Genomic DNA, 20,126 nt, shown 5'->3' with positions numbered 1-20,126 from the left:
GCTTTCTGCCAACAACGAACAAAAAAGCCAAAGTACAGAGCTCCTGGCATTCTTCTTGAAAACCCACATGTTGGTATAGGGAGATGCCTTAAGCAATGTTGACAGTAAATTGGCTAAAGCTACAAGTCTGGATAAACATGAACTTGATGAAGAAAGAAAAGAGGCCGCTGAAATTATTTCACTCCTCTACTTATCTTCTCGAGCATGTCATAGCTGCTCCTTAAGTTTTTCACGGCCAGGTGTGTTCACATTAGTTTGTTACAGAAATTTAGGTAAACTTGCATAGATTACATGTGATTTTTCAATGATGGAAAAACAGCAAAATGGCAGCCTGCAACAAATGATAAAAAGTTCCAATATAAGAGAATAATTATTCAAAATTTTGTACATTACACATATTGTATTTTTGAATAAAACTACTGCCATATGGTTTATGGCTGAGCTTTTCCTTGGTCTTCTAGTACAAGTGAAATTATCAGGTTCATAACTATAAATAATTTTAAAATTCAAAAGCATTTCATGTGTGCATAGGTTAGTTCTGTCCACTGTATCAGATTTCAGATGTAATTGTTTTAAGCATAATGGGCAATTTCACATTTTGTTCCTTTTATATGTCTTAGATTATTCTGCTCTCTGTTCGACATTTCAGTGTGGACTTTGACTATGATACTTGGCTGCTTAGTGTTAAAATCCTTCTTGTTGTCTTGTTTTATTCTGTTAACCACTTCACCCATTGTTTTCTTGTTTGCATATTTCTTCTGAGACAGTTTACTCTGCCTTCTGGTTTTGAGATAAGAAACACCTCGGCCTTAATTTAGCCACATGTTCCATTTGTGCAAATTGTGGGAAACTATTTTCTTTCAGAAAGGCTTTCCTCTGTTTTCTAAGTGGTGCTTTGCTGATGCAACTAGCTAAAGTTTCTCCTTTTTTTGGAGAAAATTCTTCCTAAAAGAGAATAACAAGACTAACTTATTCAGGAATTCCTCCACCCTGAAGATATTTTGGAAGAGAAAAGGGACAGTATAGTATCAAGGTACTTCTTATGTAATTAATGTACAACTCTGTCTGGTCTTAGCTAATATCGTGTCGCTGCTTTCTGCTGCCATGGATATTTCCTATCAGCAGAATGGTGCACATTGCTCTAGCTGGGTTTGGAAAAGATGTGGGCAACTCTTGTTTTTCACTACTCCTTTCATTCAGTAGGCTCCTAGCATATCTGCATAGGGAAAGACGTACTAATAATGATGTAATCAAAAGTGGGACTGCATTTGGTGCAGTGTTTGCTTAATGTGACATTTAAGTCCAAACTTAATAAATAAAGCAGACCTCTTTCTCGGAAAAACATGTTTCTTAAATCTGAAGCATAGCAAAAACAAAAGATCAGTTATGTGTGGGGAATGGAAAGAGTTTTAAAAAGTTTAGATCTTTTCTTTCATTTACTTTTCAAATGTATCTTTCTTTTTCCTCCACTGGGTGTGTATACCACAAGTATAATGGTGGGAATTGCAAGCAAATCATGAAAGTGTGAACATCTGAACGAGTCTTATAAGAAGAAATGCACAGTAGATTGGCTTATCTTGAATTGATGTCTTTTTCAGCATAGGTGCCTGGTTGAGCTTGTTCTGCCACCAAATCTCACTCTTCATATTTAACTAGAGTTTTTAAACTGGGTATTGCTATAAATACAATTTCTGTAGTCGCTTTAATTTATCTTCTTTTTTTCTAGAGCAAATCGTGGCGGAAAATCAAGAACATGGTGCATTGGTCCCCCTTTGTTATGTCCTTTAAGAAGAAATATCCCTGGATCCAATTAGCAGGGCATGCAGGTATTACAGATCACATTCTGCTGTTTGCCTCTCAAAGGGAAACTTCATTTAGTGAAAGGGAAATGTTCAGAATGTCTCTTGGGGAATTTAAGATAATTAGCTAGTCTCAACATAAATTACTTCTGTAAATTGAATTATAAGTACTTGTGTTTTTCTCCTGCTGTTTTATCATAATAATGTCAGATTAGGCTTGTACTAGAATTGCTGGTTTGTTTTAGACATAGTAGAGGAAGTGCCGAAGTAATTTACTGTTCTGATTTTAAAAACTATTTTAATTAAATGATTACAATAAATGCAAAGCTACTGTTGTAACAAGACTCCAGCTTCTAGCATAATTTTAAATAATAATAATTTATTAAATTTATATGCTGCCAAACTCCCAGCTACTATGGGCTTTTTGAGATAGTTTTTGGTTAAGGAGAATGACTCTATCTTATATAGACTCATTAAACCTTCCTTGAAAATAAAAATAATGTGGCTGCAAATCAGTGTTTGTCTGGAAATGTGTCACCTGCCATGAAAAATGACAAAAATAAATTGGGGGCTAGAAGGGATCATGAGACTCATCCTGGGGAAGTAATTTTGAAATAAACGATGACAACCATTGTATAAATGTGAATAACTTCCTATGGCAACCGTTTTGTATAATCACCCATGATTTTCTGTTAAAATTCCAGATGTGCTCAACAACTCCAAAATATTGTTTAACTCTGAATTATATATAAAGTCTTGAAAATTTCATGCTACTTGAAATATTTGACCCAGGGACTAATATGTTGTATCCTCCCCTTGTCCTATCATGTTAACAGTTTGGGCACAAAGCAAAGCTATGTCTGTGCTGCAGACAACTTGTCTGAATTTCTTATAAAACAAATCCTCTGTGTTTCTTAGAAAAAATCGTATTCTAATATTCCATCAGGGACATGGTGGCTCAGTGGCTAAGACGCTAAGCTTGTCGATGAGAAAGGTCAGCAGTTCAGTTCGAATCCCTAGCACCAAGTAACGGAGTGAACTCCCATTACTTATCCCAGCTTCTGCCAACCTAGCAATTCGAAAGCATGTAAAAATGCAAGTAGAAAAATAGGGGCCACCTTGGTGGGAAGGTAACAGCGTTCCGTGCGCCTTTAGCATTTAGTCATACAGACCACATGACCATGGAGATGTCTTCGGACAGTGCTGGCTCTTCGGCTTTGAAACGGAGATGAGCACCCCCTCCTAGAGTCAGGAACAACTAGCTCATATGTGCGAGAGGAACCTTTACATTTACCTTAATATTCCATCAGAATGAACCATATAGTATACTAGGGGTCCAGGTGTCAAATTGGCGGCCTGCGGGCCGGATGCATCACACACAGGCCATGCCCATCCCAGCTCTGCAAATGTGAAAAACATCACAAAATGTGACGATACAGCAACGTGACACTGAGAGTTTGACACCCGTGGTATAAGCCCTTCCCACTAATGAGGATATCCTGAGTATGCCCCCCTATAAAGAATTGTAAAGTTGTTTTTGTAAGCAAAGACATATTGCTAGTTTCCTCTGTAGTTTTTTAGATGTTAGACTTCCCTCTAATTTCCATCTGCTACTATGTGATAGGAGCCATTCTTCCCACAGAGCTCCTAGTTATCTACCCAAACAGCTCTTAGTTATATTATTAAAATAGGGGTGGAGCATCTCTGGCCTGTGAGTCTGTAAGTTTTGTATATCCATTAACACCCAAGCTCTTGTGGAAGAGCTTTTTCCCTCCACAAAATCCTGTCTACAGAAACAAAGTGAAGATGTCATAAGAAAAGATATCCCGATTTTTCCCTCCATGTCTATATATCATCCGTATTCTGTGCACAATTCAATGCGAGAAAAGGAAATACAGACTAGATTGCTGTTCCCTATGGGGGAGGAGTTCTTATCAGTGATGTCTCAGAAGGCATTTGGTAGGTTATTTGGCCTTTCAATGATAACATTAATAAGAGTACATATTCTCATTCCTGAACTAACGGGTAGGTAATGAGCATGTGTTATTTCGCTTTCTAGCATTCCTGAAGCAGTGAAGTTGCACCACTCCTCAGGGAAAACTGCATGATCTGCACATGTCTCTGTCCTAAATCAAGTAGGACGGTAGTGGATATAGATTTCTGTTCACTTTTCTCTTTTATTCATGCATAGAGGATTGATCAAAACAAAACAAAATGAGGATCCCAAAAATGCTTTAAAAAGTGTCATGGAATAATTGATTGATTCCCCTACCCCTTTTATCTTTCATACAAATTCCTTTGTAACTTTTAGATAACTTTTAGTACAAAAATCAGGAAAAGAGCTGTGTTTGGAGCAAAAAAATTGACCAGAAAGAAAGTCAGTTATATAATACCATTTGTGTATATGACATTAGCAACATTCTCCTCTATAGTCATTCAATTTGCACATGAGATGCATATATTTCATATCTCAGTAACATGGACATGATGTAAATAAATAAGACAATCATGTTGGGTTCAGCCTCATAATCACAAGAGGGTAACCTTAGGTCAGTTCCTCTTGTACATAAGAGAGTCTATTGAAACACTTTTACTAGTTAGGATGTGAGAGTTTTTTAGTCTCATTTTCTATCTGTTTCCTACATTAACTGGGGGAAAGACCATTTGAACAAAATATTCTTTTTGGTCTTGTTATGCTGCTTTGTCTGGAGTAGATCCATATTATTGCCATTTATTTAATATCATAATAGAAAGTGTCTGTGTACAGGTCAGAGAACGAAAAAGTAATCTCACTTGCATTTTCACTTGACCCTGCAAGCAGCACCTATAAAATTTCAGGGTATATAGCCTTGATTAAATGCAATAGAAAAAGCAAAGAATTGTAATGGATCCCAACTTGCTGCTGCCCAGATGCTGCTGAATTTTATAGGAACTGAAATCCTGCATACCTGGAGGGTAGCAGGCAGCTGAAGCATTCCATAAAAGGGTGAAATATTCTTTGTGGCAATTTTTAAAAATGCTTCCATTTGCATTTTAAAAACAACTTTGTTTTGGTCTGTCTTTCAGGTAGCTTCAAAGCTGCTGCAAATGGGAGGATATTAAAGAAGCATTGTGAGTCTGAACAGCGTTGTTTGGACCGTTTGATGAATGATGTCCTTAAGCCTTATGTTCCTGCCTATCATGGAGATATTGTGAAGGATGGGGAGAGGTATAATCAGATGGAAGATCTCCTAGCTGATTTTGATTCTCCTTGTGTTATGGACTGCAAGATGGGAGTCAGGTTAGTTTTTCTTTCTAGACAAAAATATAGAGCAACCTGATACTTAACAACACTATTTGAAAAAAAATATGAGGCAAATATATATTTCATTATCTGTATGTAAGGCCAGCAAAGTAATTTAGCCTTGCCCTGTCCTCACCCTGCTGAGGGGTTGTTAAAGCAACAGTGAAAAACCTACTGATTGGTTTGCCCTAGTGCAAATCCCTAGTTTAACTTCACATCAGATGTTCTTGCAAGATCACTATAGATCAAGCTGATTTTTATCTTTGTTTGAAATCTGGCAGAGATGATTACCTTGGGAGAAGCAGATGATTTCATTGTTTAAGTTTAAGCATGAACAGACCAGTGAAGCCTGTTTGTAGGCAAAAGTTTGTTCTCTCCACTGAATAACAGAAAGAACAATCCAAAAGAAACTTCCCTAATCTAATGCCATTCTGATTTGCTATTAAGTCCCATTACTCTGAACCAGTAAAGTAGATGGTCGTGTTGACTGATAACTTGATGAATAGTCTGCAATTCTTATCTAAATAATTTAAAACATGGGAATTTGACAAAAGAGGAATTCTAATTCATTTGGGCTAGTAGCGTATCTAGGACCTTTATTTTTATAAATAACTCAAGGCAGCAAACATATCTAATATTCTTTCCTACTCCAATTTTCCACACAACAACAACAACCCTGGGCTTACAGAGAATGACCATCCCAAGCCATCCTTTCATGCTTAACCCTTAACCACAGATGTCCTATTTCAGTAACGCTACTACAGACATGAAGTCATAATGATCTCTGTAGCAAAAAGATATTTGATGTTTTCATGATTGGATCTAAACATTGATGTATAGAGCAGTAAAGCAAAAAAATTATTGAAATCTATCAAATCCACATCACACAGGTCACTTTTTGTTTCTCCATCCTTGAACTTCAATCTTTCTTCTCTAATTTTTACATTGGTCCAATGAATGATGGTGCTAATAATTTCTTTTGAAAATAATAATTTCTAAATCTCGAGGGGAGTAGGTGAATTTCTGAGATTTCTAGTTCCTAGCCGTAGTCCAGGTAATTGCACAACAATATTGTGACTAATGGTTCTGGATCTATTGTTTCCAAAAGGTGCAGAAGACCATTTACATTTGTTTTTGCCATATAAATTATTGCATGACGTAGATTGTACCTGGTCATTGATTTCATTGGGAGCTTCATCATCGCTGATGTCAGAATCAGCGGCGGTGGGTTCCTCATCATCCATTACAAAATTTTCATCACAATTTGATTCCACTTCACTCAGATCACTCTCTGCTTCTCCATATCATTTTAGAACAGTTTCTTCCAAGTTTGTATCACTAACTCACACTCTTTTGGGTGGAAAACCTGGCCCCGACATTATTTTTTTAAAAAACATTAACAAACATCTATGGTCAAAATGACTAAAACTCAAATTCAAATACCGGTACAGAAAACACCAAAAAACTGACACAAGCACGATGCTGCATATACTCTTATTGCTGGGAAAACAAATGCTGTTCGCAACTGAAATGATCTGTTTCTAAAAATAGGAGTGTTCCGAACATTTTGGAAAACTGTTGCAGTCACTATGACTGCAAGTCTGTGGTTATGGGTTAAGGTGGAACTAGAATCATGGTTTCCAGGTTTCTTGAGGAAAAAGTCCTTCATAAACTACTTTTTAATAACATTTTTGGTATTGAATTATGCTCTCTAGCCACTCCATACCCATGATAGATAAGGAAATTCACTGCCCTATATCATCATAAATTTACTCTTTGTGAAAAAGGCTGTTTGCTGCTTGATTTAGATTTTTTTTGTTGCACTTAAGGAAAGCAAAAATCAAATTAACTGCATGAACAAATGGAAAAACATTCAAAGCTGTGGGTTGACCAGCACATTTCTCCAAAAAAGTACATCCTCGTCAGAGAGATAATAGAGGATTACTACAGTTTACTTGATCTAGAAACAACTGTAAATTTGCTGTACATCCGTAACTGTGTTTGAGAGAGTGTTTAGCATAGCTCTTCAATTATATATAGAACCTTGGCTGCTCCGTTGAAAATAAAACATACGGAAAATACTCTATTTAATAATATATATTAAAGATCCGTGATTCTGTTTATATATTTCAAGCAAGTTGATGTCTCTCAGATTTGTTGGGACCGCATATCCAAAAATTCTCAGAAAGTTTGGCCAATGGCCAAACTACCTCAGACAGTAGTTCTAAGAGTCACTAGATTCTTAACTAGGTTGGTAAAAAACAGTATATGTTGGAGAAAATTCAGAAAAACTAAAGGGTGTGAAATTGTTTGATATCCATGATTAGCACAATGCAATCCTCAAATGTATTTCTGGTCTACTGAATACTTCAGTATAAGGGAATCCTTGGTGCCGATATTTGGAAAGTGCTGAGAAGGATCAGTTCAATATTTTATTTTTTATTTTATCTAAAACCATAAGGTTGCAAATTAAGCTAATTTTCAGTAGACAAACTAAATTTGTTTCCACACACACATATGGGCATCATTTCCATAAAGATGTCATGTAATTATTAATTCAGATGATTTTCAAAAAAAAAATCAGTGAATAGAGATATATTGATATTTATGAAGCATTACCTTGAAGACCAGATTTAGAATATGGCTGCACAGAAGCTGCTATGAAACATGCTCTGCTTGTGGCCTTACAAGCTATAAAGAAGACAGTGGATTGTGGGATCACTTAATAACATCTGGTAGAGTTCTAGTTATCATGGTAACATTTAAGAAAGGAAAAAGTAACCTGTCTTGACCCTTTAGATAGACCCTTTAGTATATGACCCTTCAATTCTCAGTAGCTCAGTCACCATGGCTGGCCAATGGCAAGGGATTATGGGAGCAGTAAAAACCCCATATGACCATAATTTAAGATGTTATCATTCTGAGATCAATAAATATGTCAATGAAGATTTTGCACATATTTTTATGCTCTTCTTAGTTTTATGTTCCCACGTAAATATAGACCCTTTCATATTTGAGATACAAAACAACTGCTCACAAATTAGGAGCTCTCGTGTCTAGCTAGGAGTTGAATTAAAATAAACTTAAATCTGTAGTTTATAGGATCTATAAATCAGAATATTTAAGGTTACAGGACACTGAAAAAGTGCAAGGTAGTTGCATATCTTTTGTTGAATAAGTACTCCACGGTGATATTTCAAGAAGTATAGCTGTTGATATTGGAGGACAGAGCTCTCTAGTGGCAAATAAGGAAAATTAAGCAAAGAACCCCCAATTTTTGTTCTATCTATTGTATTCCATACCTCGGTTCATTGTATTACTAATAGTATTCTTTCGTGTCTACATGCCAGTAAATGATGGAAGCACTTTAGGTATGGAAAACATTCCAAAATACACAATTTAATACCTTAAGGAAACCAGTCACTTCTTTCATGGAGCTTTCAGAACAACTAGTGACTCAGACCATTTCCGACTACTTTACTGTATGTATCATTGAAAAAGAAAACAATTGTTTTTACACATAAGCACTCTTCATACCATGTACTTCGGAAACTAAAGTGCCTTCAACTTTTCAGAGTTGGCTATACAGGAAGGACCATGCCCTTGGAAGATAATTCTGTCTGCATTAGAGAGTGCTTCCAATATTTAAATCTGATTGACTCCAATATGTTCACTTGAATCGCTCAAAAAATTGCCATTGTTGTACTGATACAGATGATGTTAACTTTCATAATATTGCAATAAATGAAGATGTGGAGTATGGATGAGTAATTTGTATTCCTCCATGAGGCCCAACAATAAAAGTTACATTTCAATGACTGCATCTTGCCTCTCTTTTTCTAGAGAAGATAGGGAGGAACCTGTGCTTCTGCCCAGACATCAGTGATACAGTAGTAATAAATCGGTTTCCAAATATGATAATGTGAACATATATTGGCTTTGCAGGACCTATGTGGAAGAGGAGTTATCAAAGGCCAGAAAGAAGCCAAGTTTGCGGAAAGACATGTATCTGAAGATGATCGAAGTAGATCCTGAGGCTCCAACTGAGGAAGAGAACTCTCAACATGCAGTGACCAAGCCTCGGTACATGCAGTGGAGAGAAACTATAAGTTCTACAGCAACGTTAGGGTTCCGGATTGAAGGAATAAAGGTAGCCTTTCAGATTTGTCTGTTGCAACAGTGCATGGGAAATGAATCTGTGATTAACTTGTCACGTAATGTAAAATGTCAAATATTTTTTGTCTAGGTTTAACCATTCCATATATAATATATCTTTGCAGAGTACGTGTTATTGAGGCAGGTTTCTTTGGGGACAGATGTGATTTCCCATTATTAACTTGGTATGGCAGGTTCATGGAATTCTTTGTGGCATTAACTCTTTCCCTTCTCTTTTTGTGTTGCATCATTGGACACACGGAGCTGCAGATGTAAAACACCTTGCCTTGCCTTGCCCTGTTATATTGTTATGTATAGTCATAAATGTTCATATAGTAGTAGCTTTTAACCTACTTATTCAGCCAAGAGACTGGTCTTATGAATGAAGAATATAGCAAAATGTGAATTCTTCCTAAGTCTTCAGAGGCTTAGGTTTGCTATAGCCCCATCCTTGTCATGAAGCCATTTTGCCTGGTTACAAAAAAAGGAATGGACTGATTCATGGAAGTCATGGGGATCAATGGGAAAGTAGTAGGGAACAGATGAGCCAGAGTCCAAGTCAGCAGGGTGCTGCTGATGTTCATATAAGTGGAATGCCTCTCTTATTCTTCCGTGTCTACCTGAGCAACAGTAAAAGCTCAGATGTAAATGGTTTACTGGATGTTGCAAACATTACAACATTCCCCCAGTTGTTTGGATATGTGGAGAAGTACAAAACGGGTATTGGAGGGACATTAACACATCAAAACGTTTGGCTGTGTCAATAGTGGTTTCAGATACCAGTTTTTAGTAAAGCTAAGCTGCTAGGAAGGAAATATTAAATTCTTATAGAAGCTACAATAAAAAGTTGTTTTTTATTCTACCTATTGTTTTTAATACTTTTTTTTAAAAAAATTATCTCAAAAATTATTGGAGCCCAAAGCATGCAAGTGTCCCATTTTCAGGAAGGTGAAAGCAGGAGTAAAAATAAGATGCTGTACTTGTTTTGAATAGAGGAATTATGGTGCCAAATGAGAGATACTTTGATATTCCAATCCAGATATAAACTACACCAGTGGGCTATATCTGCTTGCTTATATTATCTTCAACTTCAGGCATCTCTGTGCTCATTAAACTAAAGCTTAAGTGGAGGGTTATATAATAAATTAAATGAATATTGGGTAGTACATTTAGGAATAACATTACTGAGTCTAGTGAAATAATAGCCTTCAACTTCCAATTGTTGCACTGAATGCAATCTCCTTACAATAGCTTACTACATGAAAACCTTACTATAACAACTTGTAAGAGAAAAAGTTGGGGTAAACATATAGATTCTTTCCAGCCTTGTAATTTCTATGATGCCAAAATGCATTGTGCTGAAGTGCTACATAGCTAGCATTGTTTAACATGATACCTGCTCATGAAATGAATTTTTCTCACCTCCTTTGCAATCATATCCAAAATAATTGCACCAAACCCTCGAAAAATGTTTCAAATGGAATAAAAATGCCTCCGACGGCAGCAGCTGAACGCAACTAGTTTCACTGAAAGCTTTAAACATAGAAATGACTTCTCCAGTGTCCCCAGAACAAACAAACAAACAAACAAACAAAAAAGCAGTGTGTGTGTCCCCCTCACATGACTGTTTATTAAGCTCTGATTACCGTCTCAAATTTTTGCTCTAAATTTTGTCATAGGATATACTGCATTCTGTCTAGTGAACAGCAAGTGGTGTTAATAGAAAAAGATTCTTCTGAGTAATAGCCATGCTTTTGTTATTTTTTTTTTTTTTTAAGAAAGAAGATGGCACCGTGAATAGGGACTTCAAGAAGACTCGGACAAAGGAACAAGTCATGGACGCCTTCAGAGAATTTACTAAAGGAAACCATAACATTCTGGTGAGTCATTCTAGCAATTTCCTTTGACATTCCTTACTTTGGATTAATTTAACATCCAAAACCACATGCCAAAATGAAAAGGGGAGATATGTAATGAAATGGGCAATATTTTCACTCAAGGATCAACAGGCCACAACTGTCCCCAAATCCATTTTTATGCTCTTTTGAATTCTCCTCCCACCACAATATCATGCTGCCAAAATTCATCAGCAGTAAAATGTTGGGATTTTTTTTTACTATTGAGCTCCTAAAATAAGTGATACACCTCTGGGCTTAACACCCACCTTGAGTAAAAACAATACAAACACCACAACCAAGTAAGTCCAAAATATTGTTTTTTGCAATAGTTGATGATGTCATAGCAATATGCTTTTGCAGGGCTCCAAAATTAAAAATAAGTGTTGCCACTGAGCAAAATAAAATTGCCTAACTCTTGCTTTAACTAAACTAAACCCTAAGTAGATTGTTTCAAATTATGACATCTTGCTCAAAAGCTTTTCAACCTCTTCATATTATAAACAAAAAAATAAATTTTAAATGTTCCTTAGAAGAAATTGATTTTGAAAGGAAACATAAAAAAATTGTAATATATAAATTGTGTGAAAATTGTGTTATATGTTTGTTGAACATATTATGTTAAGCCCAGTCAGGTTTAGTGGAATCATTCTCCTTTTCTTTTATTAAATTGCTATCCTGATGAGAAGAAATAAACTCTGTTTATTTTCTGGAACCAATGTACCATTCTAATCCAAAGAGTCAGTACAGTTTACAAACCCTTTTCCAGTAAAAGGATTAAAAAATAATATATTAAAATAGCAAACAAATTAAGACAAACAATAAATTACCATTGCAATAAATTTTGCACAAAGTAATAAACAAATTTCACACACATACAACTGGAGGGCGCTTCCTTTTGCACAAGAATCTAAGGACTTTGAAATATCCAGACCTTTTCAGAATGTTAACAGGAAAGGGACTAGTCTAATCTTGCAGACGTGGTTGACTGGGTGGGTGGGCAGACAGTTTTCACAAAGAAGATTCATCCTCAGAATCACTGTGAATGATGTTCTCTTTAAAAAGGACTTAACACATGGATGGAAATGGAAATGGGAGCAGGATATTCAGGTCTCAAACCATAATAGGTCATTGTAGGAAAGTAACTAGCAACCATCACAGTTCCTGAAATAGTAGTGTTACATAAGAATACCTTGTAATAGCTATGATTACTCAAGCCACTGCATTCTGAAGCAGCCAATACAGGGCATATTGCAATATTCCAAAAAGAGTTAATTAATGAATGAGACTCTTTTCAGGCAAAGTTGTACCTGATGTAATTTATGCAAAGACCCCGACTAGCCACAATGTCATCTACTCCTTGATGAAGAGCTGGGAGTGCAGGAAGAGCCCTAGATTTTGAATCAGTTCTGTCTAGGATAGTGCAATCTGTCCAGAACTAGCTATCCATCTTGCTGGGATTAAGCCTAAACCTCTTATCTTCCATATCTTGATAGCTTCCAGCCATCAAGAGGGAACATTAGCCATGTCTCTTGTTTGGCCCAGAATCAAGATATACAACTGAGTTCTGATTTCTCCCAATAGCTTCATATATGGAGATGTTAAAAAGAAGAAGTGAGAAAACCAAGCCTTGCAAGACACCACAATAAGAGCCCTCCTCCATTACTCAGAAAGGAAGAGAGCAACTTGGAAAACAGCTCCCCCAAACCTAACCCATATAGGCAATCAAGGAGGACACCATGAGGTCCAGCAAGACCAAGAGAGGAACACTGTCATTGTCCAATTTCACTACAGGTCCTCTGAAAGTATGATCAAAGTGGCTTCAGTGCTATATTCAAGCCCAAGTTCTGAATGAAATGAGTCTGGAAAATCTATTTCTAAAACATAAATCTATTTCCTCTAGGCATTTTTACTGTGGTAGTTACTTAATATTGCTGAATTCAGCAGTAATGTTATGAGGATGGTCCACCACTACTTTGAAACAAGTGACAGCATCTCTTTTCTCAAGCATGCAATAACCATCACTCTGGCCCTAACCCTGCTTCCTGCTTTTACCAGTCAGGAAAGGCAAGATCTGGTGACAGAGTATAAGTGGCAGAGCTGACATCACAGAATCTGGTGACCATAACAAAGTACAAATGGTATCTACTCTCATTCCAAGACAAAAAAACAGATCTAATTTGTGGCCTCCCAACTGGGTTGAGGCCAGGATGGTTTGGTACAAGGCCATGGTGATCATGAATTCCTGGGCCACCTTTGAATGTTCAACCAAGAAGAAAAACCTAAAGTCACCCAGCACCATAAATCTGAGTAACTGAGAAATGAGGTTGAGCAATGCTAGGAGGGATACTGGCTAATGTGAAATTATTTTTATGCAAATAAATTTGTTTGCAATCCTGTCTTGTAGGAAGGTGTGAAAAAAATTAAAGTTGAATAACTCCATGATCCAAATATATTATGTTAAAGGCGGACAGTTTGTGCTTCAGAGCCAACTATGGCACTCAAAAGACTATGAGAAAACGAGGAGGTGTTCCCTCCTCTACTCTCACCTTTTATTCATTTTTTATAAGTCATTTGGTATCTGGGCTGAGATATGGAACGTATCTGATTCAGGAATAATGCCTTGGTGTGGGGGTGTGCGTGCTTGCATGCGTGCGTGTATGACTTTTTTTTCCCCTTGCAATTTCAGAGCAGTTATCTTAACCGGTTAAAGGGGATACGTGATACTTTGCAAACATCACCATTCTTCATGACCCATGAGGTAAAATTATCCATTTCCCCTTTTGTCTTTTAAAAAACTAGAGCTAGGTCAAATCATATCCCCTAAACACACAAATGGAAATCATTGGGCATCTGGTTCTGAAAACTCAAAAGAATGTGTGTACATTACAACTGTGTGCATTGAGAACACCGGGAAACAATTTTTACTGCCTCACGTGTTGAAATGTTGCTACTTTAAAAAATTCAGAACCTAAAATTTCAGTTTTTAATTTGTTAATGCCAATATCCTGTTGAGATATATTTTTTAAATTGCAATCTTATCTTCAGAAGAATTTGGAACATTTGTTCTTAATTCCTCCTCTGAGATACTCAGTTCTTTTGCATTTGCATTTGCAGGTAATTGGGAGTTCCCTTCTCTTCATCCATGACAAGAGGGAGCAGGCCAAAGTATGGATGATTGATTTTGGGAAAACCACTCCACTTCCAGAGGGACAAGTTCTGCAGCACAATGTGCCCTGGATAGAGGGGAACAGAGAGGATGGCTACCTCTGGGGGCTGGATAATCTAATTGAGATCCTAACAGAGTTGTCTCAACGTGAAGATCTGCATTAAAGCTAATCCACAACCTAGTTCCTCCAACTGACTTTCTGATCTGCACTACAAGACACTTTTCTTCCACCTTCTCTTCCAGTTCTAAAATTTAAAAGTTCCTTTTCTTTTATTTAAGGTGTAAATAAAATGTGATGTTCCCAAAGAAACACTGAACAAGAAGTTAAAAATTAGACAAAGCAGATAGCAATGTTGGCCTTAGGAGTTAGGTATCCTGTATCCTAAAACAGAAAATACTTTTGTATATTAAAAATGTGATAAAGTTCTTAGATGTTTGAGCACCAGAAAGATAATTCCCTAGACTTGTTTAAATTGTATCTCTAGAGTGAAGGATGCATTTGTAGTTATCTGCTGCCCTCTCGTGTCCAAAGCTAGCATTATTTGGGGCAACTGATGTTGAAAGCATGTTTATATTGGGCATTTTCTTATAGGTGTTCTCTCTTCGTGGGAATGTCCCACAAAAGGAATGGTAGCAACTTATATTTACTAACTTTCCTAAATATAAGAATTAGAATATAATAGTTTATAGGAATAATTAACATCAGATAAACTTTTCTACATAAGGAAGTAATTTCTTGCTGGCTTACTGTGCAATATATACATAGTTGTAGCAACTGCAAGAGTTTGCCTTTGCGGATTACATTACATGGTGCATCCATTTAGCTACTGAAATTAGTTTGGACTACTGAGAGCAAGGATCTGATCCCTTCTCTACCCTTCCATTAGCATGGGGTGACCTGGTCACGTGGCAGGAAAGGGGCTGCTGCAGAATGACAAAGGCACTGACTGCCATCCTCTGGGTGTCTTTTTGGTAGCACTGCAGTCCCTTTTGAAAAGGATAATGCATTCTCAGGTGAGCTTCTGCAAATCATTCCAAATCTCCCATTGTAAGAAGAGAGATTAACTTGACCTAACATATCAGCTAGCAGAGTATTATAATGGTAAAGTTTCATAATGTTTGTATGCCTGGCAAGGAACATGAGAAAGGAGATGGTTAAGTAATTTGGCAGGTAAATATAGGCAGTCTCTCTAAATAAGGATTTGCCACTTTCAGTCTTGCAAATATATCTGACTCTATTTTGGATATAGAAGTTATTATATACGTTCCTGGAACATTTGAATTAGACTGCTGAAATCAAATGGTCAGCAACTGGGAGAGAAAGATTATTGGTGCATTTGATTTTCTTGGAGAACTCATAATACTGCAGAAATCTTGGATGTTGAGACTATAAGTTTATGTTACATTTTTTCCTGAGCCATTGCCTGGCTATTTTTTAAACCTTTCATATTTATAATGTATTCCATATTCCTCTATAGCAGTGTTTCTCAACCTTGGCAACTTTAAGTCCTGTGGACTTCAACTCCCAGAATTCCCCAGCTGTGCTGGCTGGGGGATTCTGGGAGTTGAAGTTCACAGGACTTAAAGTTGCCAAGGTTGAGAAACACTGCTCCAGAGCGTCTTGTTACTATTTTTTCAAACAGTAATGCTGTTTCTTGCATCCAGAGGTGCTGTTCTTGAAACAATTGCAATTGTTTTAGAGGGTGGCTATTCATTGGCATACAATCCCTTGGAAAGCTTTTCAGAAAGATTCTAGCCCATTGAGTTTTGCTCCATTCATATATCACTAAGATAATGTTGGTTTTTCTTAGTGCTGTTGTAAATAATTGCTTTGCTTCGAAGTTTTTTTTTTCCTTTCAGGCTTCCTACGCTGTTTAATAATAGCCTATGCTGAAAGTGCCTTATGGACTAGTGTCTGTTCCACTCAGTGTCATGAAAAAAAAATGTGGGTTTTTTTTAAAGTACTATTTATTGCCATACTTTTAGTTATCTAGAACACTAAGTCTTAATGCATGGAATTTTTTTAAAGGATAATGCTTGGCTTTTGAAATCTCTTTCCGCATTTATGGAAAGGGGAAGACCATGAAACAGTTTCAAGTCATCCTATTATAAAAATGTATTTAGCTTTTAAATTACTTCCATTACATGCTTTTTAAAAAAAAAAATATGCTGGTTTGTTTGTAAAATAAGATTCTTTGCTTTTTGGCTTTTAAAGAAGTGAAATATTTCTCCAGATATCTTTTGGATCTTTCTGGAGGCTGGAACTATTGCTGTGAGGTATTTCTCCTAACACTTTCCACCCCGTTCCCCTTGATTAGCAAGGAGATGAGGAACTTGCAGAGTTACAGAACATCATCAATGCACAGTGCCTGTAAGTCAAACAACTTAAAATAAAAACATACAACATGATTTGTTGCTGTAATAATTTATCATTTTTAATTGTGTAATATTTATATCTGATATTCTTTTAGTGAGAGACTGGTGTAAGAAATTGTATATTTCTTAATATACAATACTTTGATCTACTGACCGGTAGTACAATTTTGACAATTGGGACAATCAAAGTCCTAAATTCTAGGGTTTCTATCATACCAAAATTACTAAGATTTCAAAATCTACCTACTTAACACCTTGAGATAGATTTAGATTTTGGCATAGGCATATACTTGTCTGATGTTCAAGTCAATGAATTATTCCGTTCGAACTATACTATAGCAAAGAGTAATGTTTTAGAGATTTTTAATAACTTGAATTTAAGCCATGCTAATGAATTGTTAAACACGAGTTATTTTGTATTTTTCATGTCAGTATTTTTTATCCCATCTCACTATGTATCTCAATAAAAAAATGCCTATTCTTAACAAGCAGGTGTATACCCATACAAGGTGAGAGGTATAAGTATTTATTGGGGTATGAATAAGTGACATAAAAATATGTCAGTTCAGTGTTCTATTTTTCTGTATGGTCTCTATAATGCACATGAGATTGTGCATACCATAGTAATCGATTTGGAAATAAATCCCAGCGCTGTCTCTTAAATAGCATACTGGCTTATTGAGGCAAATTTATATTAAACTCTTTGTAGTAGAAAGTTACCTTTTTTCTCATAGTTCTGACTCTTTTCAGTTACTCAGATTGGACTTTATCCTGATATCCCAGAATTAGGTAAGACAATCTATCAAGTTCTTTGAATGATGGGCAGCTTGATTGATACATGCAACAAATTTAGCCACATTTTAAATACACTCAAACTAACATAATAGAGACAGTGTTTCTGGATTTGTTCCTTCTGTGTTGCTTTATATGTTGAGGGAAAGGTACCGTTCACTCTTATCTCAGAACTACCTTGGTTTGTCATCTTCATTATAAAGTAGAAACTAACTTCTGAGCAACTCCAGTTACCATATCAAAATTGGGCCAGGCAGTTATAGAAACAAATATAAATGCAAAATAATTGCATTAGACTGGGGGCTATGCTATGGAACTTTTGGATGTTTTTCACACTTAAGAATAAGCACAGACCTCAGTAGTCACAGTTGCCCATTTTCAAAAGAGTCAGAAAAAATGTTAAAATAAAGTACCTGTCTAATGTAATTACATACTTCCTGAAATCAGGATAAATGGAAATCTAACCTCAAAATAGCATCTAGATTATGCAGTGGAGAAAGACCAAATTTAGTGAATATTGCACAGGCTTTTATTGCTCCAGTTCCCTGATTAGTGAATTCTATAAAGTTTTATTAACTTTTCAACTTTGCCTTTCCTGAAAACCAGCTATGTTGGTTCAGCATTCAGATTTTAAAAAAGAAAGGGTGAGAAATCACTAAGGGAATTTCACTTATGGCCACCTTGCTGATCTCTTGACTCTTGTACTTGGGGGTCCATTGCATGCAAATTTTGAACAATGTTTCAGTTCAATTTCAGTTCAATGCTTTCTGTTCTAGTAATTTCTCATTTGTTACTGGGGGAAACAGCAATATTTCTAGCTTTCTGCTTGTATTTATGTCTGTGAAATTTTTCAAGTGGTCTGGAGATTAAGAAAGACTAAGGCAAAATGAAACAGAACAAGCTTATTATATAAATTGGTGCCCTCCAGATTCTTGGATTGCACCACCCATATTTCTTAGTAATCAGGGCTAGAAATAATCAGGATCTGTCACATATGGTATAAATAAGCTTAATATACTCTCAGCATTTTTATTTAATTCAGGCAAAAAATCTGGCTGTGCATTTAACTAGCCTTTACAACTTTTCTATGAAGTGAGATGGTTGTGCTCCGTCTAGCCAAGAGGTGGCAGTATTTTCCTATGAGATTTGCAAAGACTTTATCTTGTGTTTATACACACACACACACACACACACACACACACACACACAAAAGAACAGAATAATAAAGATGTGATTCAAATTAGTTTTTTTTAATAACATTTCAGAATTAAATGATAGCTATGTCTTCATAATAGAACTAAGGAGCAGGCGCCTGCTTCATAAGAAAGAAGCAATAGGTTTCAGAAGCATGTGGCCTATTAACATTTTAGCAATTTCAGATCCCTGTATACCATTTTATTAACTGCATAACTAAAACCTGGAAGTTATAAAAATGAAAACATGTATATCTTATTTGGTTAGGTTAGGTTTATTTAGCTTGTATGCCGCCCTACTCCCTAGAGACTCAGGGCGGCTAACAATAAGAAAGGGAAGGGGGCACAAAAATAAAAGCAACAATTAAAAATTCAGCAACAGTCATAACATGGGATGGGGCTGGATAATTCATTAGCCCCAGGCCTGCCGGAACAGCCAGGTCTTAGTTGCTTTGCGGAAGGCAGGAAGGGTAGTAAGGGTCTGGATCTCAACTGGGAGATCATTCCATAGGGCCGGAGCAGCCACAGAGAAGGCCCTCCCCCGGGGAGTCGCCAGCCGACATTGGCCGGCAGATGGAATCCGGAGGAGGCCTAGTCTGTGGGATCTAATAGGTCTTTGGTTCTGATGTATTTGAGAGATCTAACATTGATAGCCTTACAATGCTTAATAATATAAATTTATGCAAGACAATTAACAGTAAAACATAATCAAATATATTAGACCCACAACAAAAGCAGAAATAGAACAAAGTTATCAATAGGAACAATTACTCATCAGTTCTTCCTACGTGCCTTGTGAAATAACAGTGGTAATTTATTCTTTAAATTTCAGAAATAAGTACAGCAACCTGGAAAGAAGATTGAACTTCCTTAAGTAGTACTTATAAGGTCTGGTGAATGATGGCTGCTCCCCAGTACAGAACTGTCATAATCACATATTTCTAATACTATAATTCTGATTAGAAAGAGAAAGGCTATCAGAAAATAATGATAGTAAATCACATAGCATCTCATTGAAGCTGATCATGAGCTGCTGCTATTTACAGCAGATTGCATTATTTCATTTTTTTTTACTTCCCTTTCAATTTAGTGACGATGGAATGGATCCAGAGGTGGTATTCAGCAGGTTCTGACCAGTTTTGGAGAACCAGTAGTGGAAATTTTGAGTAGTTCGGAGAACCGGTAAATACCACCTTTGACTGGCCCCACCCCCATCTATTCTCTGCCTCCAGGTCCCAGCTGATTGGGAGGAAATAGGGATTTTGCAGTAACCTTCCCCTGGAGTGGGGAGGGAATGGAGATTTTAAAGTATCCTTCCCCTGCCACGCCCACCAAGCCATGCCCACAGAACCAGTAGTAAAAATTTTTGAATCCCACCACTGAATGGATCCCAGTATTAGCTAATACAAGATCAATCATGAGACTTAAAACTGAGTTGTACAGAGCTGAAATAGTGACTCAGCT

At 36.5% G+C, this 20,126-nt stretch overlaps 1 protein-coding gene across 1 annotated transcript in view; it reads left to right on the top strand.

The window, feature by feature from the left end:
- Positions 1 to 16,710, top strand: part of ITPKB (inositol-trisphosphate 3-kinase B) — a 65,438-nt gene extending 48,728 nt beyond the window's left edge. Inside the window, exons 3-8 of the mRNA XM_014053334.2 lie at positions 1,727 to 1,826; positions 4,866 to 5,079; positions 9,028 to 9,232; positions 11,016 to 11,117; positions 13,822 to 13,893; positions 14,250 to 16,710. Of these exons, the coding sequence (XP_013908809.2) occupies positions 1,727 to 1,826; positions 4,866 to 5,079; positions 9,028 to 9,232; positions 11,016 to 11,117; positions 13,822 to 13,893; positions 14,250 to 14,465 (909 nt within the window). The 3' untranslated portion in view covers positions 14,466 to 16,710. The remainder of the gene's footprint in view (positions 1 to 1,726; positions 1,827 to 4,865; positions 5,080 to 9,027; positions 9,233 to 11,015; positions 11,118 to 13,821; positions 13,894 to 14,249) is intronic.
- Positions 16,711 to 20,126: the final 3,416 nt, after the last annotated feature.

This window comes from Thamnophis sirtalis, unplaced genomic scaffold (genome assembly GCF_051295495.1).
Source record: "Thamnophis sirtalis isolate CommonGarterSnake01/CBP01778 unplaced genomic scaffold, rThaSir2_p1.2 scaffold_6, whole genome shotgun sequence".
Taxonomy (NCBI): domain Eukaryota; kingdom Metazoa; phylum Chordata; class Lepidosauria; order Squamata; family Natricidae; genus Thamnophis; species Thamnophis sirtalis.
Note: the sequence above shows the minus strand (reverse complement) of the source record. Positions and strands in the feature narration are given on the sequence as shown.